This window comes from Pithys albifrons, chromosome 5 (genome assembly GCF_047495875.1).
Source record: "Pithys albifrons albifrons isolate INPA30051 chromosome 5, PitAlb_v1, whole genome shotgun sequence".
Taxonomy (NCBI): domain Eukaryota; kingdom Metazoa; phylum Chordata; class Aves; order Passeriformes; family Thamnophilidae; genus Pithys; species Pithys albifrons.
This window is the reverse complement of record NC_092462.1, coordinates 8,543,392-8,556,904: the sequence shown is the minus strand read 5'-3', so window position 1 is coordinate 8,556,904 and position 13,513 is coordinate 8,543,392. Positions and strand designations below refer to the sequence as shown.

General features: G+C 39.6%; 1 protein-coding gene across 1 annotated transcript in view; it reads right to left on the bottom strand.

The window, feature by feature from the left end:
* Positions 1-2,579: 2,579 nt before the first annotated feature.
* The window catches only part of ARHGAP10 (Rho GTPase activating protein 10), a 145,938-nt gene continuing 135,004 nt past the window's right edge, over positions 2,580-13,513 (bottom strand). The window contains exons 22-23 of the mRNA XM_071555637.1: positions 12,649-12,740; positions 2,580-3,549 (exon numbers count right to left, since the gene is read on the bottom strand). Coding sequence (XP_071411738.1) covers positions 3,461-3,549; positions 12,649-12,740 — 181 coding nt within the window. The 3' untranslated portion in view covers positions 2,580-3,460. The remainder of the gene's footprint in view (positions 3,550-12,648; positions 12,741-13,513) is intronic.

Here is a 13,513-nt window from a genome sequence, read left to right as displayed (position 1 = left end):
GCTGCCTGGCCAAGGCACAGGGCTGAGCCCCTGTCCAATGACTAACACAAACTGTAAATTTCTGCTGATCCCAGCTAGTCAGGCGTCTCAGCTTTTCCATTTATTATTCAGCAAACACACATTCGACCTTAATCCTCAGACTGGGGGATTCAGTCTTGGCCCCACAGTGATGGCTTGGCCAACGTCATTTTGCATAAAAAGCATGTTTGTTTTTTGTTTGTTTTTTTCTCTCTAACTCACACTCTAATTTTCAGCCTCTGTCATGTGTTCCTTCCCAGCACTCTTGGCTTTTGAAAACTGCCAAGTCTGTGCTCCTGCACACAGTAACCAGCACACAGGAAGGGAGGGGGAGCCCAGCCTGAGGATTAAGCTGAACCTGCACCCATGGCTCTGACAGGAGAGCAGTTCCACGTGAGAGGATGGAGTTAGGCCAGACCCACAGAGAACTACTGCTCCTGCTGCCAGGCCAAAAGAGAAGAAATCCTCATCCAGCTTCCTCCACAATGGACTCCCTGTCCTCCTTCCTGCCTCAAGCTAACAGCGCCTTACTCCGCTCCTCCCGCATCTACCACGCCCGGAAAACAGACACGAAGTGTGCCCTAAGGCCAGCTTCAGGAAATCGAGCAAGCTCAAAGGATGGAAAAGGGGCCTGCCTTCCTTTATATGGTTTTTAATTTTTAGCATCTTTTAATCTCTACTTCCAAACAGTCAGGACAAGGCACTGTTGATGGTGGTGTTCAGCAGCGAGGCTGAAAAATAAGCTGTGCCACTGCATGTCTGTACTCAGCCTTGGTATAGCTGGGCTGATGTGGAAACCCATGTGGTGGGGAGCAGTTCCCACAACTATATTCCTAACAGGCACTGTGGTTAGCCTGAAAGCCAGATCTGATCTGGCTCAGCTCACACCACTGCCTTCAGACAATGTCTGGGACCTGAGAAAGTTTGGATTAGTGTTACCTCTGCTCAGTGTATCATTTCTCATTGGAAAAGTTTTCTTCTTGTTTGGGCTCTGCATTGCCCCTGGAGCAACAGGAGTCTCAAAATATCTCACCTAAAGGCAAAATGGGGTCACAGAACTGGATAGAACAGACACTAAGTCTTTTATTCCTTTTCTACATATCTGCCTCTTTAAACTACCTCAGTTTAAAAGAAAAAAACCCACAAAAACTGAAACACAGAGCTAGAGCTAAAAAACATTAAGAATTTTGGAAGATAGCAGCCAGAACAAGACCAAACATGCACTGCAGGTTTAAAACAACAACGAAACGAATGGAAGCAACTTCCAAAGCTTGTCAGCTTCAAATTGTCAGAGCTTCACTCTCTGACAAGCCAGCATACCTTGCTGCCACACCTGCGAGGCCAATACCAAAGATTTACATTCTCCACCAACTGGTAGCCACAAAAACTGAGTTTGGAACACAAACACCATCCTGCCTCCAGAATGACAAAGGCCACAAATGAATTGATAAAGCTGTGGGCCCAGGCAACACGATACCCAGCCAAAACAGTGCTTTGCCACATGCATAAATATGAGCAAGGAAACCTTCAATCTGTTGCTCTAAGTATTGGTGCAACTATTTCCTTAACACTGAGTCAGGGAGCAAATTAAGGAACTTAATCTCTTTCACAAAAGTCCAAAAGTCATCTTCAGTGCTTGGGTCACTATGCCAAGACAAGAACTGCCCAAAAACTGTATGGCAGACAGTCATGGCTCAAATTCCAGGAGAATACACCAAATGAAACTCCTCCAAGCACTGAGGGTTAGTGCTGGAGTACTTACTTGGCTCACCACTGCTCCATCTGGAGATGATTTGTGTACACTCCAATGGTCTGTGCAGTCTGGGCAAAGGAACAAATAATGGTGTGGAGTTAAATCTTCAGGGGGGAAAAAAATCATCTCCCAGCCTTAAGGCAGCATTAACCATTAACTGGTTGACTAATCACATTTGTTAGAAAAACTTGCAAGCTAAGTATATCTGCAGTAACTGCCTCAAAATCCACAGAGTCCAATTTAACAAATAAGTGAGCCTGTATTATATGTCATCCCATCATATTTTCCTGCATCTTCTTCACTGCCTCCCAGAGGGTCTTACTTGAAGGAAAGAAAAATATGAAGATTAATGATAAATTGCATGCAACTTTTTTTTTAAATCACAAGGTACATATTTATAGACCATAAGATTTCTGAGAGCTTTTTCTATGACCACAGATAACTCTCTCAATACTCAAATAAGTCTTATAATTCTGGGGCAGGTATTGAGGATTCTGATATCTTAGAGCATCCATAAGACCTTATAGATGACAATTACAGGGAAGGAAGAAAGGCAAGGTCAGTAAGTAGCTAGACAGACAGACAGACAACAGATAAAATGCAAGATGCCTCCAGGATGCAAAAGCATTGTAGCCAGAGATTCTATTCTCTTTGCCTTTTGGCTTGAGCTGACAGTGTTGCCTGGTTTAAGTGAGAAAAGGTACCCATCCCTTTTGAAGCCTGCTTGAGGCTGACTGCAAAGAGCTGCCAGTAATTATTCCTTGCTACAACTTACAGAAACAGAGCAAAATATTCTGCAACATAGGAATGACAAAGCAAATAGCAAATAACTTTTTATTTCATTTACAGTGATATTTTTGAGTAGCAAAGGAACCATGACATATAGGAACCTGTAATAAAAGTTCACATGTCTTATCTTTATAAAATAAATGAAATCATACACACAACATAAATGGATGTGCACTTTGAAGACATTTGAAAAATGTCATGTCTTAACTATTATTTTACTTACTGATGTCTGTTCTGTACTGGCTATTCCCCTTTGAAATATAATTTAATTGTCAGCATGAAAGCCTTTTTTATCCAACAGTATCTTCCAAACCCAGATAATCATAGAATCATAGAACTGGGTTGGAAGGAGCCTTAAAGATCATCTGGTTCCAACCCCCTTGCCATGGACAGGGACATCTTCCACTAGACCAGGTTGCTCAGAGCCCCATCCAACGTGGTTTTGAACACTTTAGGGGATGGGGCATCCACAAATTCTCTGAGCAACGTGTTCCAGTGCCTCATCCCTCTCACATTCTGTTAAAAATGCTGATTATTGAGGCATAATTTCCAGGACACTAAGCTGAGTCACAGATCAACCAAATACTTGACTTAAAATGCTACTTATTTTGCAAACAAACATACCACTACTGCTCTTTACAATTGAAAAAAGCACCCTATTAAAAAATTAATCTATTCCTCCATCCCCCTTTCTTGTTCCCCTCCCCTCATTCCAACCCTCAAAGAACCTTTTTTTTGTAATTCGTATTTGGCAACACTTAATGTCTTTATACAGATTAGGATCTTCAATCCATAGTCCAGCTCTTCATTGATTAAAAGCAGTCACAAAAGTAGAGACAAGTGACTAGAACAAAAATCCATGGATACCATGTACACCTTCTTGGCGTTCAATGCACAAAGCTATAAAAACTGAACATAATTTTGTGGAATAAGTCCTCTCTTGCCATTTAACGTGCCTTCTAGCCATCCTGGTTCTCTGGAAAATTGCACTGCAAAAGAAAAGGAAAAATATTACTACATCTTTTTATGTTTGAATTAATACCTTTTAGCTTTAGCTCCGTGACACCAGGCAAAGCATCCATAAAAACAGCCCATCATCTGCAATGACCGGTTTAAGGATCTGGCTAGGAAAGATAAACATGATTATTGACTTTAATACTTCGTAATATTCTGCAAAGTGTACATGGTGGAATAGCTTTTAGGTGCACGAGACTTCATTAAGGAAATGGTTAATGGAGATCAGGACAGATTTATAAAATAGAAAATCTATGCCTTCAAGGGAAAAGTAAGAATTCATAATACACAGTGGAAAATAATTTCAGTAGATGGGGCAAAACAAGACCAAGACCTGTTTTGAGCAGCAGTGATGAATGTGGAAACTCAGAGCCACAGAAAAATGGCATAGGACCTTACTTGGCATGAAAAGAAAGCATGGAAAAGATTATAGGGGAAGTAGAAATGAGCCAGATGTCACTCCAGGTATCATCTCTTCAAAATAGAGCTGCTATTGGAAGTGACCAATGGACAAAATCTGAATAATTTTTCTGGTGAAATCCTCTGTCTGAAATTTAAATATATAGTGCAAATTGATTAAAAAAAACCCCAAACAACAAAGCTTGAACAGCTCCTTGTTACTTGTGCCAGTCTAAGTGTTTACCACTATTGATCCCAATTTTTATGCAAGAGTATCCATGAATCTAAAATAAGAAATATTTCAGCTTGGACTCTCAATGGCCCACAAGTTACTCTGTGAGCAGAGCTAATGAAATCTGACTTCCTATATATATTTTGACTGCATTTGACAGGAAGTTAAAAAAAAAAAGCATAAGCCTCATTTCTTTCTAAAACAGAAGAAAAAGTCCTCAAATTACCTTATCAGATGTCTTACAAGGATATGATACAGGTATCTACTTACCTATGTAACTGTAAAATCCCACACTTTTCAGCAACCTACGATACTCTCTACTGTATTAATTTATCCTCACAGTGCTTCTGAGACAGACAGTATTTAGGGAAGAGATCAGACAAATGCTGAAACATGCTGCCAGCCATGTCAGTACTTTATTTAAAACACATTAGCACATTGGGGAATGTGATATTTGTAGCCTTCTACATATCAGGGAAGTAACAGTTAAGAGAGAGCAACATGTTAAGTCTCACTTTCAAAAGCATTGTAAGGCTTCTCTAAATTTGAGAACTTTAAGACATACTTTCCCCTACTTTCTTCCTTGTGTCCTGTTACTGTCAGAAAGCAAAGCTAGAAGCTGTGCTCAGAAACTACAGTTTAAACAACAGTTACACCGCTAAAAATCCAGAAAACAAAACTGCTTTCAAATGATACTGATAGTTCAGATTCAGAACAAAAGCCTGGGCTTACACTTGTAATGAATGTGTTCAACAGAAAGATTCCAAAGGGAAAACATCCATAGAAAATTACCTTTTAGGATCTCTGTGCACACCGTAACTTACATTACTATTAGTAATTAGCAGGCCCTCCTCTCCCTTTGTCATTTTTATCCTACAATTACAGAGTACACATGCATTTGAAACTGCATTGCTGACACCACCACAAACCTCCCTCCAGCAGTGGAGCTGTAATTCTATCCTTTCCAGCAAATGTGCCAGCAGCCAAGCCAACCTCTCCCTAAAGTCTCCCATACCTACAGAGCACATCTGTATTACAGCAAACAAGCTCCAAAACATGACAGATTAGGAAGAAAAACAACTAGAAAACCTGAAAGTGGGAAATTTCTACTTGTCCTCTGGAGTTCAACTTCAATTTACATTAGAGAGAAGATAGATATCACTGGCATGTGAACGTCTATAAATCAAATAATTTAAATTTACCTAAAATTTATGCAGGGGAGGAATTGTTCAAACTATGCTTAATCACTTGACTCAACAGTAAATTAGAAAAAGAAGTATTTTCTAAAGAAGTTTGAGAATAGTAAACTGTGCAGACCATTCAGAGATAATTCACAATGCCCAAGCAATTGGACATGAGTGACAAATACCATTATCAGCCCAAAAGACAAGCCATAGATGGTACAACCAAGCTCTGTGCTTGAGAAATACTGTGCACACACAGCCCACAGCTCAGGGCCTCACTTGTTGGCAGAAGTTTCTTTTAGACTTTATGAAGACCGAAGAGGTAATTATCACTCTGATGACACCTGAGGGTCACTATTTTGAGAGATCATTCTTCTTTAAAAAAACACACTAAAAAGTAATTCCTAATATTCATCAGCAGCTGTGGTGACTGTCATGTCAGGTAGGATTTCTGCCCCCACTCAAATCCCCATATGCAAGAAGGGTTAAGGACACCTAGGTCCATCACTGGCTTCTGTAGGCACATGGTACTAACAAGGACGCCACCCAAATGTTGAGCTGCTTTGAGCTCCAGTGATCCTGTTTCCTTTGCTAACCCATTTCTGAAACATAGGGTACAACTTCCTGCACTTATTTCAAATCAAAACCACTTCACCACACAAAAGTCATTTTTCTATCGTGCACAGGTCTTCTTAAACCCAGGACACAGCTAGTTCTGAAAAATGCTCTGCTCAAGAGAAGATGTTCCATAGTGTCCCCTTTCTGTCATTTCTTCTCAGTCAACAATGATTACAGTCCTTAGCACTTTCTCAGGCCTGCCTCATTTAAAAATACCTTGCTGCAGAAACTACACATTTGGCCTTAAAACTACAACTCATTACTAGACCAATCATCCCATGGGACTGAGTCTTATGTCAGCCAGGGAAAGGAAGGGAAAATACTCAAAGCATTAAAGATACAGAGCAGAGAACTAAAAATTAAATATTTGCAGCAAGGTTTAACAAGCAAGACTGCACACTAAGACTAACTATAGAACCACCACTAAAAGGCATCACCTCTTAGGACAGGGGAAACAGCAGCAAAGTTGAAAGCTCAGAGTGGCACAGTGGCCTCTCAACACCTGCTGCATGGCCATTTAAGCAGCCTCACTAGTGGAGACAAAGTGTAGAGAAAGAGGTTGTCTGACCATCAGCATTACAGCAAATGCTTTAGAACAATCACCCAACTCAAACGGGCAAACAAAACCTACAGGCTTGCAACTTGCAATGAGAGCATTAAGTAAAAGCTTCTCCGATTTTATCTAACGAAGAAACACAATAAAGTCGACTTAGCATTTGCAGCACTTCTTCTTTTGCCAATATTATGATTACACAAAATTTGCAAGCAGCAGTTCACAGAGACCCAATGCTATAAGCAGACCTTGCTCTGCTTTGGCAGCTCAAAATTTTCACAGCTCTCAATCACACATGAGAGCAAGACTCATCTCCACAGCACTATTAGTTCATTGCCTAGGTGCCACTAACTTCAGCAAGACTGAATTAGACACTGATTCACACTGGTTTCCACATCTTTGTGGAAACTACTGATTCTGGGAGGAAATCTAATATGTGCAGTGCATGGGATAAGAAGGTCTCCCTTTCTGATAGACTATTCTGTCAATCAGAACAATAACCCCAAAAAAACTACATAAATGAGGATTGGCATTTTGAGAGCAACAGAAATCTCACTGTTAAAACCACTACACCACCAGAATTCACTTCCATAAAACTCCATCACACTGGCCAATTTTTCATCAGGAAATTAAATTAAAGTAACAAAATGTGTTTGCAAGCCTTCTGTGTTTAGAAATCCCTCTGGGTTTTTCAAACAATTCCTATGGTAAAGTTGACCACAGAAATACAGAAACATTTAGCATGCTTAGGATTAGCATGGAATTTGGAATTTCAAAACTTGCTGTTTCCCTCAATTATGCTGTGAGAAGCAAAATTATCTTGTGGATGGAACACTGAGCTGGGAGTCCAGGCTGACCCTGCTGAAGATTTACTGTGTGACCACAAATTTAACTGTCTGCCCATAAGGGCTCAGGCTTGTGAACAAGCAAACACAGTGACACACCGAGGCAAACCAGTGAAGGTGGAATTCAGCTTGAAGTCTGAGACTTCACAAATGTCTGTCACAGCTGGTGGAGATCTAATCAACATAATGAATAGAGAGAATGTCCAAAGAATAACTTGGTTCACTCTAAAGTAGAGGCAAGTGGTTGGTCAGCAGAGTCTGCTGCACTACAATTTAGTGACCTGTGTCACCAAGGTTAAACCTCGCTAACTTATGACTTGGGGGTCTTTCTCCTGAGTTGATTCCCATCCCACCTGAAAGCTGGACATCTCTGACAGTCTTGCATACACACCAACCACAAGGTAAAATGCATCAGTTTAAACATCTGCCATTTTAACATTTTTCTTCCAGAGATCACTGCAGGAGCAAAGTCAGACTGGTTAAGGTCAAACCACCTTCAGTGACTTGTAAAAACTTCTAGCAGGGTCAGTAGGAGTTTGGTATTATAGCTCATCTGGTACTGGTTTTAGGTGAAGGGATTGTAATTTCCAGCAGCAGTCTGAGGTAACTACCTCCCAACAGCATGGAGGGATCTGGAAAGGAGAACATCTGTCCACAGCCTGTGCATTCACAGTTTCTCCAGATGTAAAATGGAGATAATTAATTCACATGAATGTTTCCAAGCGCTTTGAAATCCACAGAAAAAAGATACACAAAGAAGTAGCTCTATCCTCATTTTTAGCTCAGGAAAAGAACAATTTGCACGTACAGTGAAATACAGTATTTTGGGAGCACCACTTCTCTTTGATGTAAATCCTTCATTCGTCAGTACCATAAAAACAGAAAGTCCAGAAACCACAGCATGAATTAGAGGGCAGAGAGTGCCTTGGAGTCAAACCTAGGGACATTAACTAAGACTGGCACTTTGTTACACTAGGAGAGATAGAGGGGGATGACAACAGTGAACGTAGCTTTTTGTGTTCCTCTTACACTTGGTAGGGACAATGGGTGTCCCACTTTCCTGAGGAACAAATCACTTTCTCAGTTTTTCTCATATTTTCTCTCCCCTAAAACCTGATTTTAAATTTTATAAAAAGCCTTGATAAGAGCTTTCTTGACAAGTTTTCAGGAAGCCTTCCTGCTAGCAATACTGCCAAGGAATTTTTGTTGTGTAAACACCATTTACCCTATCTAAAACACTTCTCCTGAGTCAAATTCCCATTTACTGAATTTTAAGCAGTCTCTTTCAAGAACCAGAAATTTAATAACACTTGGCTCCAAAGCTGGCAAAATTTCAATGCCAGGCAGTCTGATTATTCTTTCTGTGATTATTGGGAATATCTGTCTCAACAACAACAGAAATATACAGCCAGCATATGTCTCTCTCAGTCTCAGATCATCCTCTGCTTCTTCCCGTATGTGCCTTTATCCAGCTGCAAACTCTTCAAGTGTTGCCTCTAACCACTCGAATTATATTGTTACGTGCTGTCAATAATATAGCCTGTAACAACTGGGAAAGAAAAATATTGGCACAGCCTAAGGCAAATTGAACTGAAGATTTAAAAAAAAAACCAAACCAAAAATCCCCCAACAAACCAAAAAGTAGTGGATATTGTTCAGATTACATTATTCATTTTCTTACACAATTCAATTAAATAGAAAATTTTGCCTTTTCTTTTTAACTTACCAGATGGCGCCTTAGCATTTATATTCTGTCACTTTAATGGAAAGACTGGAATTTGGGATAGCACAATGCACATGCAACAGTGAAAACTCCTGACCATGAAAATGCTAAGATTCCATACGGATTCCTATCAGGTGATGCAAAGCTGAATTTAAACTATTAGCAAATCTAACTTTGGAAGACTGAGCCAAACAGATTTTTTTTTCCCAGTTTAGAAACAGGAAGTGGAGACAGGAGTAAAGGTTAAGACTTTACCTTCTTGCACCAATATTATATTTAGCAGCTATGATGGGTGCAAGACTGTACTTCACTAAATGCCATTATCCTGTCTGAAGCTACAGCAGCCAGAAAGATTCATCCAGAGTAATGACAGGTAAGAGAGAACCACTGCAATCAACATCCATGGACCAAGAGAGATGGACCAAGAAGAACAGGGAAGAGAAGCAAAAAAGAAAACAAAGCAGAGGAGGGAAGAAAAAGGGGAAAAAAAAACCAACCCCAACAACCAAATAGTGAGAGGTGAAAGAGACAGGATTAGAAAAGTGAGACAGGCAGGGTGCAGAAAGGAGAAATGGATAAAAACCTTCACTAATGGAAGCAGCACTTTTTAGTAGACATTAATTTAACAGTTACTTTAATGGTTGATACTAGCTGTATGTCAACTTGATTGATGCGTTGTCACTTTGATAGTTAAGGTTATTGGTAGAGCTGCAGAATTGATGTATTATTACTTTAATTCTTCATTTGGGGGCTTTATTAGGGCATATGGGAATTTAAATTGAGTAACTAAAGAATATGAATTGATTCACTGGAATCCAATTCCAGCATAGACACAGGAGTGCCTTGTACAAAAAGAAAAGGCTCATGTTGAGGCTTTTTAGAGGTTGCAGATGTGGAGACTGGTCTGCACTTTGCATGAGAATAACTTGTCATATTGACAGAGCCAACTATGACATAACCTATGGGGAACCATGGGAAATGTCCATCATTACATACACCCAGGTGCTGCCTTGTTACCTGCATGCTCTCTCTCTTTGTTCTGCCAATCCACAGCCTACCTTAGGGTGTGAGTCCTAAAGGGCAAGGACAACACCTCTAAAATAACCAGGATACAGAGGAACAAATCAAAACAAATGTGTTTAAGGAAATGTGATCTCTGCCATTGTAAATCTGCAACCAGGTTTTCAAAATGCAATCCATGCAACCTTTTCCCAAGCTTCCAACCTGATTTGTATGATGAGATGGAAAAAGACTCTTACAGTTGAGGTATTTCTCCACACATGCCAGAGTCAAATTCTGTACTTGTTCTCGGACAATCCAACTCTTTAGCTGAAAAACTCAGCTGAGGCTGTAATGCAAAAACTCACAGTAGCTTTACCACCACTTCTAGACATCTCACTGCACAAGGAGAGGCTCCTAGCATTGCTCTCACACAGAACAACTGCTCCTTGAAAGAATTTCTTACCCCATGCCAACACACCAGGTGTGCAGCCCTTGGTGTTCTGCATCAGAAATGCCTCTCCCACACATCAAATCTTCTCCACCATGCACTAGATTTTTTTTATTCCTGTACACAATTTTATGCCTGCTGCAGTCCCCTATCAGTCATGTTTCAAAAAGCTTAAATAGCTGATGTTAAGAACTTCAGAAAGAGCAATCATTTAGCTAATTCATCTTTAAAAGGTTTCCCACCTAACTTGATTCAGACATGATTTGCCTGCAAGGCAGCTCTAACAGAAAACATCAAGAATGATTTTGTAAAGTGTGTGCTAGTAGGGAAGAATCTAATGGGGACCCCAGACCATTTTATGCTGTAAAAAAATCAGAACTGAAGTCTGAACCAAGTTTGCTATTAACTTGTTTGGGAGGAGGCAGAGGACAGGAATGTCCTATGTTCTGTCTGCCATAAAATAAGAAGGGCAAGAAGATGTCTGTGTCCATACAATGTTTACTTGTTGTTATATACACTAAAAAAATAAGATTTTGCTGAGCTTCCCATTTGTTGCATCTTGTTAAACTAATTAGGAATGTTCTACTGGGGTTGGGGAGGACAGAATGAAAAGATTTTCATTTATGAGAAAAATCGTCCCCCCCCCGCACTTTTGATCGAGAGGTAAGAATTAACAGGGTGCATTTTGGGAAATAGAAGAAATACTTAGTTAGCTTTTTAATGCCTGCAGGTGGGTGTTTTCCATCTGGTTTAGACTGTGTACATTTTTTTTCTTGCTGGATATAAACTGGAAATTTGGAATATTCCTTTATTGGACATGCAACAGAAGATTCTCACGTGGTATTGGAATGACTGGGCAGTACATCCCCTAAGGGTGTTTGGTCATGCTGTATTAAATACCACTTTCCCTCTGGAAAGCACATACCAGATTTCTGACCTGGTACCAAGCTAAAAGCTGACAATGCATGAGAAGAAAAGAGTCACCACTGCAGAATTTCCAGATTCTTTAAAGACCAGGATGCCTCTTACTGGCCCCCTGCCTCTAGACTGAAAGAGTGAAATACTAAACTCAGGTCTTTAGGAATGCAATTCTCAGATCACTTTGAATTCCCCAGTCTGCACCAAACTTGGATGAGTATTTGACCAAATTTAAGCCTTCTGCTCGTAAGTATGAATGTAATTTTTTACCCAGGTCTTATAATAAACAACAGTTGTATCATGCTGCTGCTTTGAACTAATTCCTGCTGAATATTATTATTCAATTGCATTCAAGTAACAAGAATTGCTGAATTTGTCCAGGCCCTGTTGAGCCATTCCATACTGATTTCTTTTTTATACTAGGAATGTCCTTGTGAGAAATGTAGTTGCCTTCTGCATCTTCAGGGTTTGTATGACAGTAGGCATAAGGTTTAAAAACTAGAACCTTTCCTATGAGTTTGAAGTCCCTGTGCAGTTGCTGAAAAGTAGATACATGGAAGCTCAGTGAGCAACACAGTCTTGAGCACAGGTGTTCATATGTAATGTTACATTTGGGTCCCTAAAAATCTTTAGACACAGGTCTTTATTCTGCACCCCAGTGAATATTCCTTTTTCTACAAATACACAGACAGAATAACACACACCTTGAACCAAAGGGTCAATGTTGCATTTTCTCTCCAGTCTTCACCTGCTTTACCTCGCACTCTGATTGAAAATCCTTAAACAGATTTTTTTTTCTTTAAATGAAACCTCCTGTGTTATTTTACAACAATAGTTCACATTTAAAAAAAACCAAAAAACAGTTTCATAGGCCAAAATGTTCTCTTATATTACTGAATAACCTGTTTTGGTACAACACAGTTAAATTTAAATTCGACCAGCTGAAATTCACCCAAAATCTGAAGCATTCCCTCACAGTGCTAAGGATATGTTAAGTAGCTTCCTCAAACCAGAAAACATCTCCATCACCAACTGTGTGCCATCAGCAATGCTGGCAGAATAGCAGTCAGGCTTGTATTTTTATCCAAAGCCATTTTAGCAGTTTTGTCAATTTGTTTTTCATTGCTTTATATTTACTCAAGCAGTACTTACCATCCTCAAATATTGCTCCTATCTGAAATGACAATTCAGAGCTATGTTCTGCTTCACATGGATAAACTGCTCTTGCTTTTCGGTGGGCAACACTGAAAAACAGAATTATGAATTATAGCAACTTTTTCCTATTAGGAAGACACTCTTTCAACCACTCTCTCTCCATTCACATTTGGAGATGACTGAAACTTTAAACACAATCTCACATGCACCATTACAGGCTTATAATTCATACACACAGCCAAGGCTGAAGCTTCACACCTTCCTGCTGGCATTTCTCAATATCATACTCCCAACTTTATGCACACTTATATTGATGACGAACTCAACTTTCAGCTACAGTTAAAATATTTTCAAGTGCTAATCAGCAAGAATTGATAGAAGGCAAAGCATATGATATTTAATTTACAGACCAATCATGATTATATCTTCTGAAACATCTCTTCATGAACCTTGCACTTCAGCTTTTCACTATCACTGTTTAGAATTCGCTTCCTATGTTTGTTTAAAATATGACATTACTAGACTACTGAAGATGATGGTTTTTCCTGAATTTCTCAAGATTTCTAACTTCTCAAGCAGTCTTTTAGAGGTATTCTCAGCATGCTCACTAATAAGTCATCAATATGAATTTCTCCACAATTCTCATTTTCTCCAAGAACCATAAGCAGAGACCTTGGAATATGTAGTATCATTGGCATGGCTTAATTAATTCTGCCTTTGCAAACAAACAGTTTGCTGCTGCCCAAAGATGCTTTGTTTAGACAGAGCACCCACACTATAAAATCATCTTTTGTTGAGCTTAGACAACAACAACAACTACATAAATAACAGTAGGAAAAATTCTCCCTGCCCCAAGGAACTT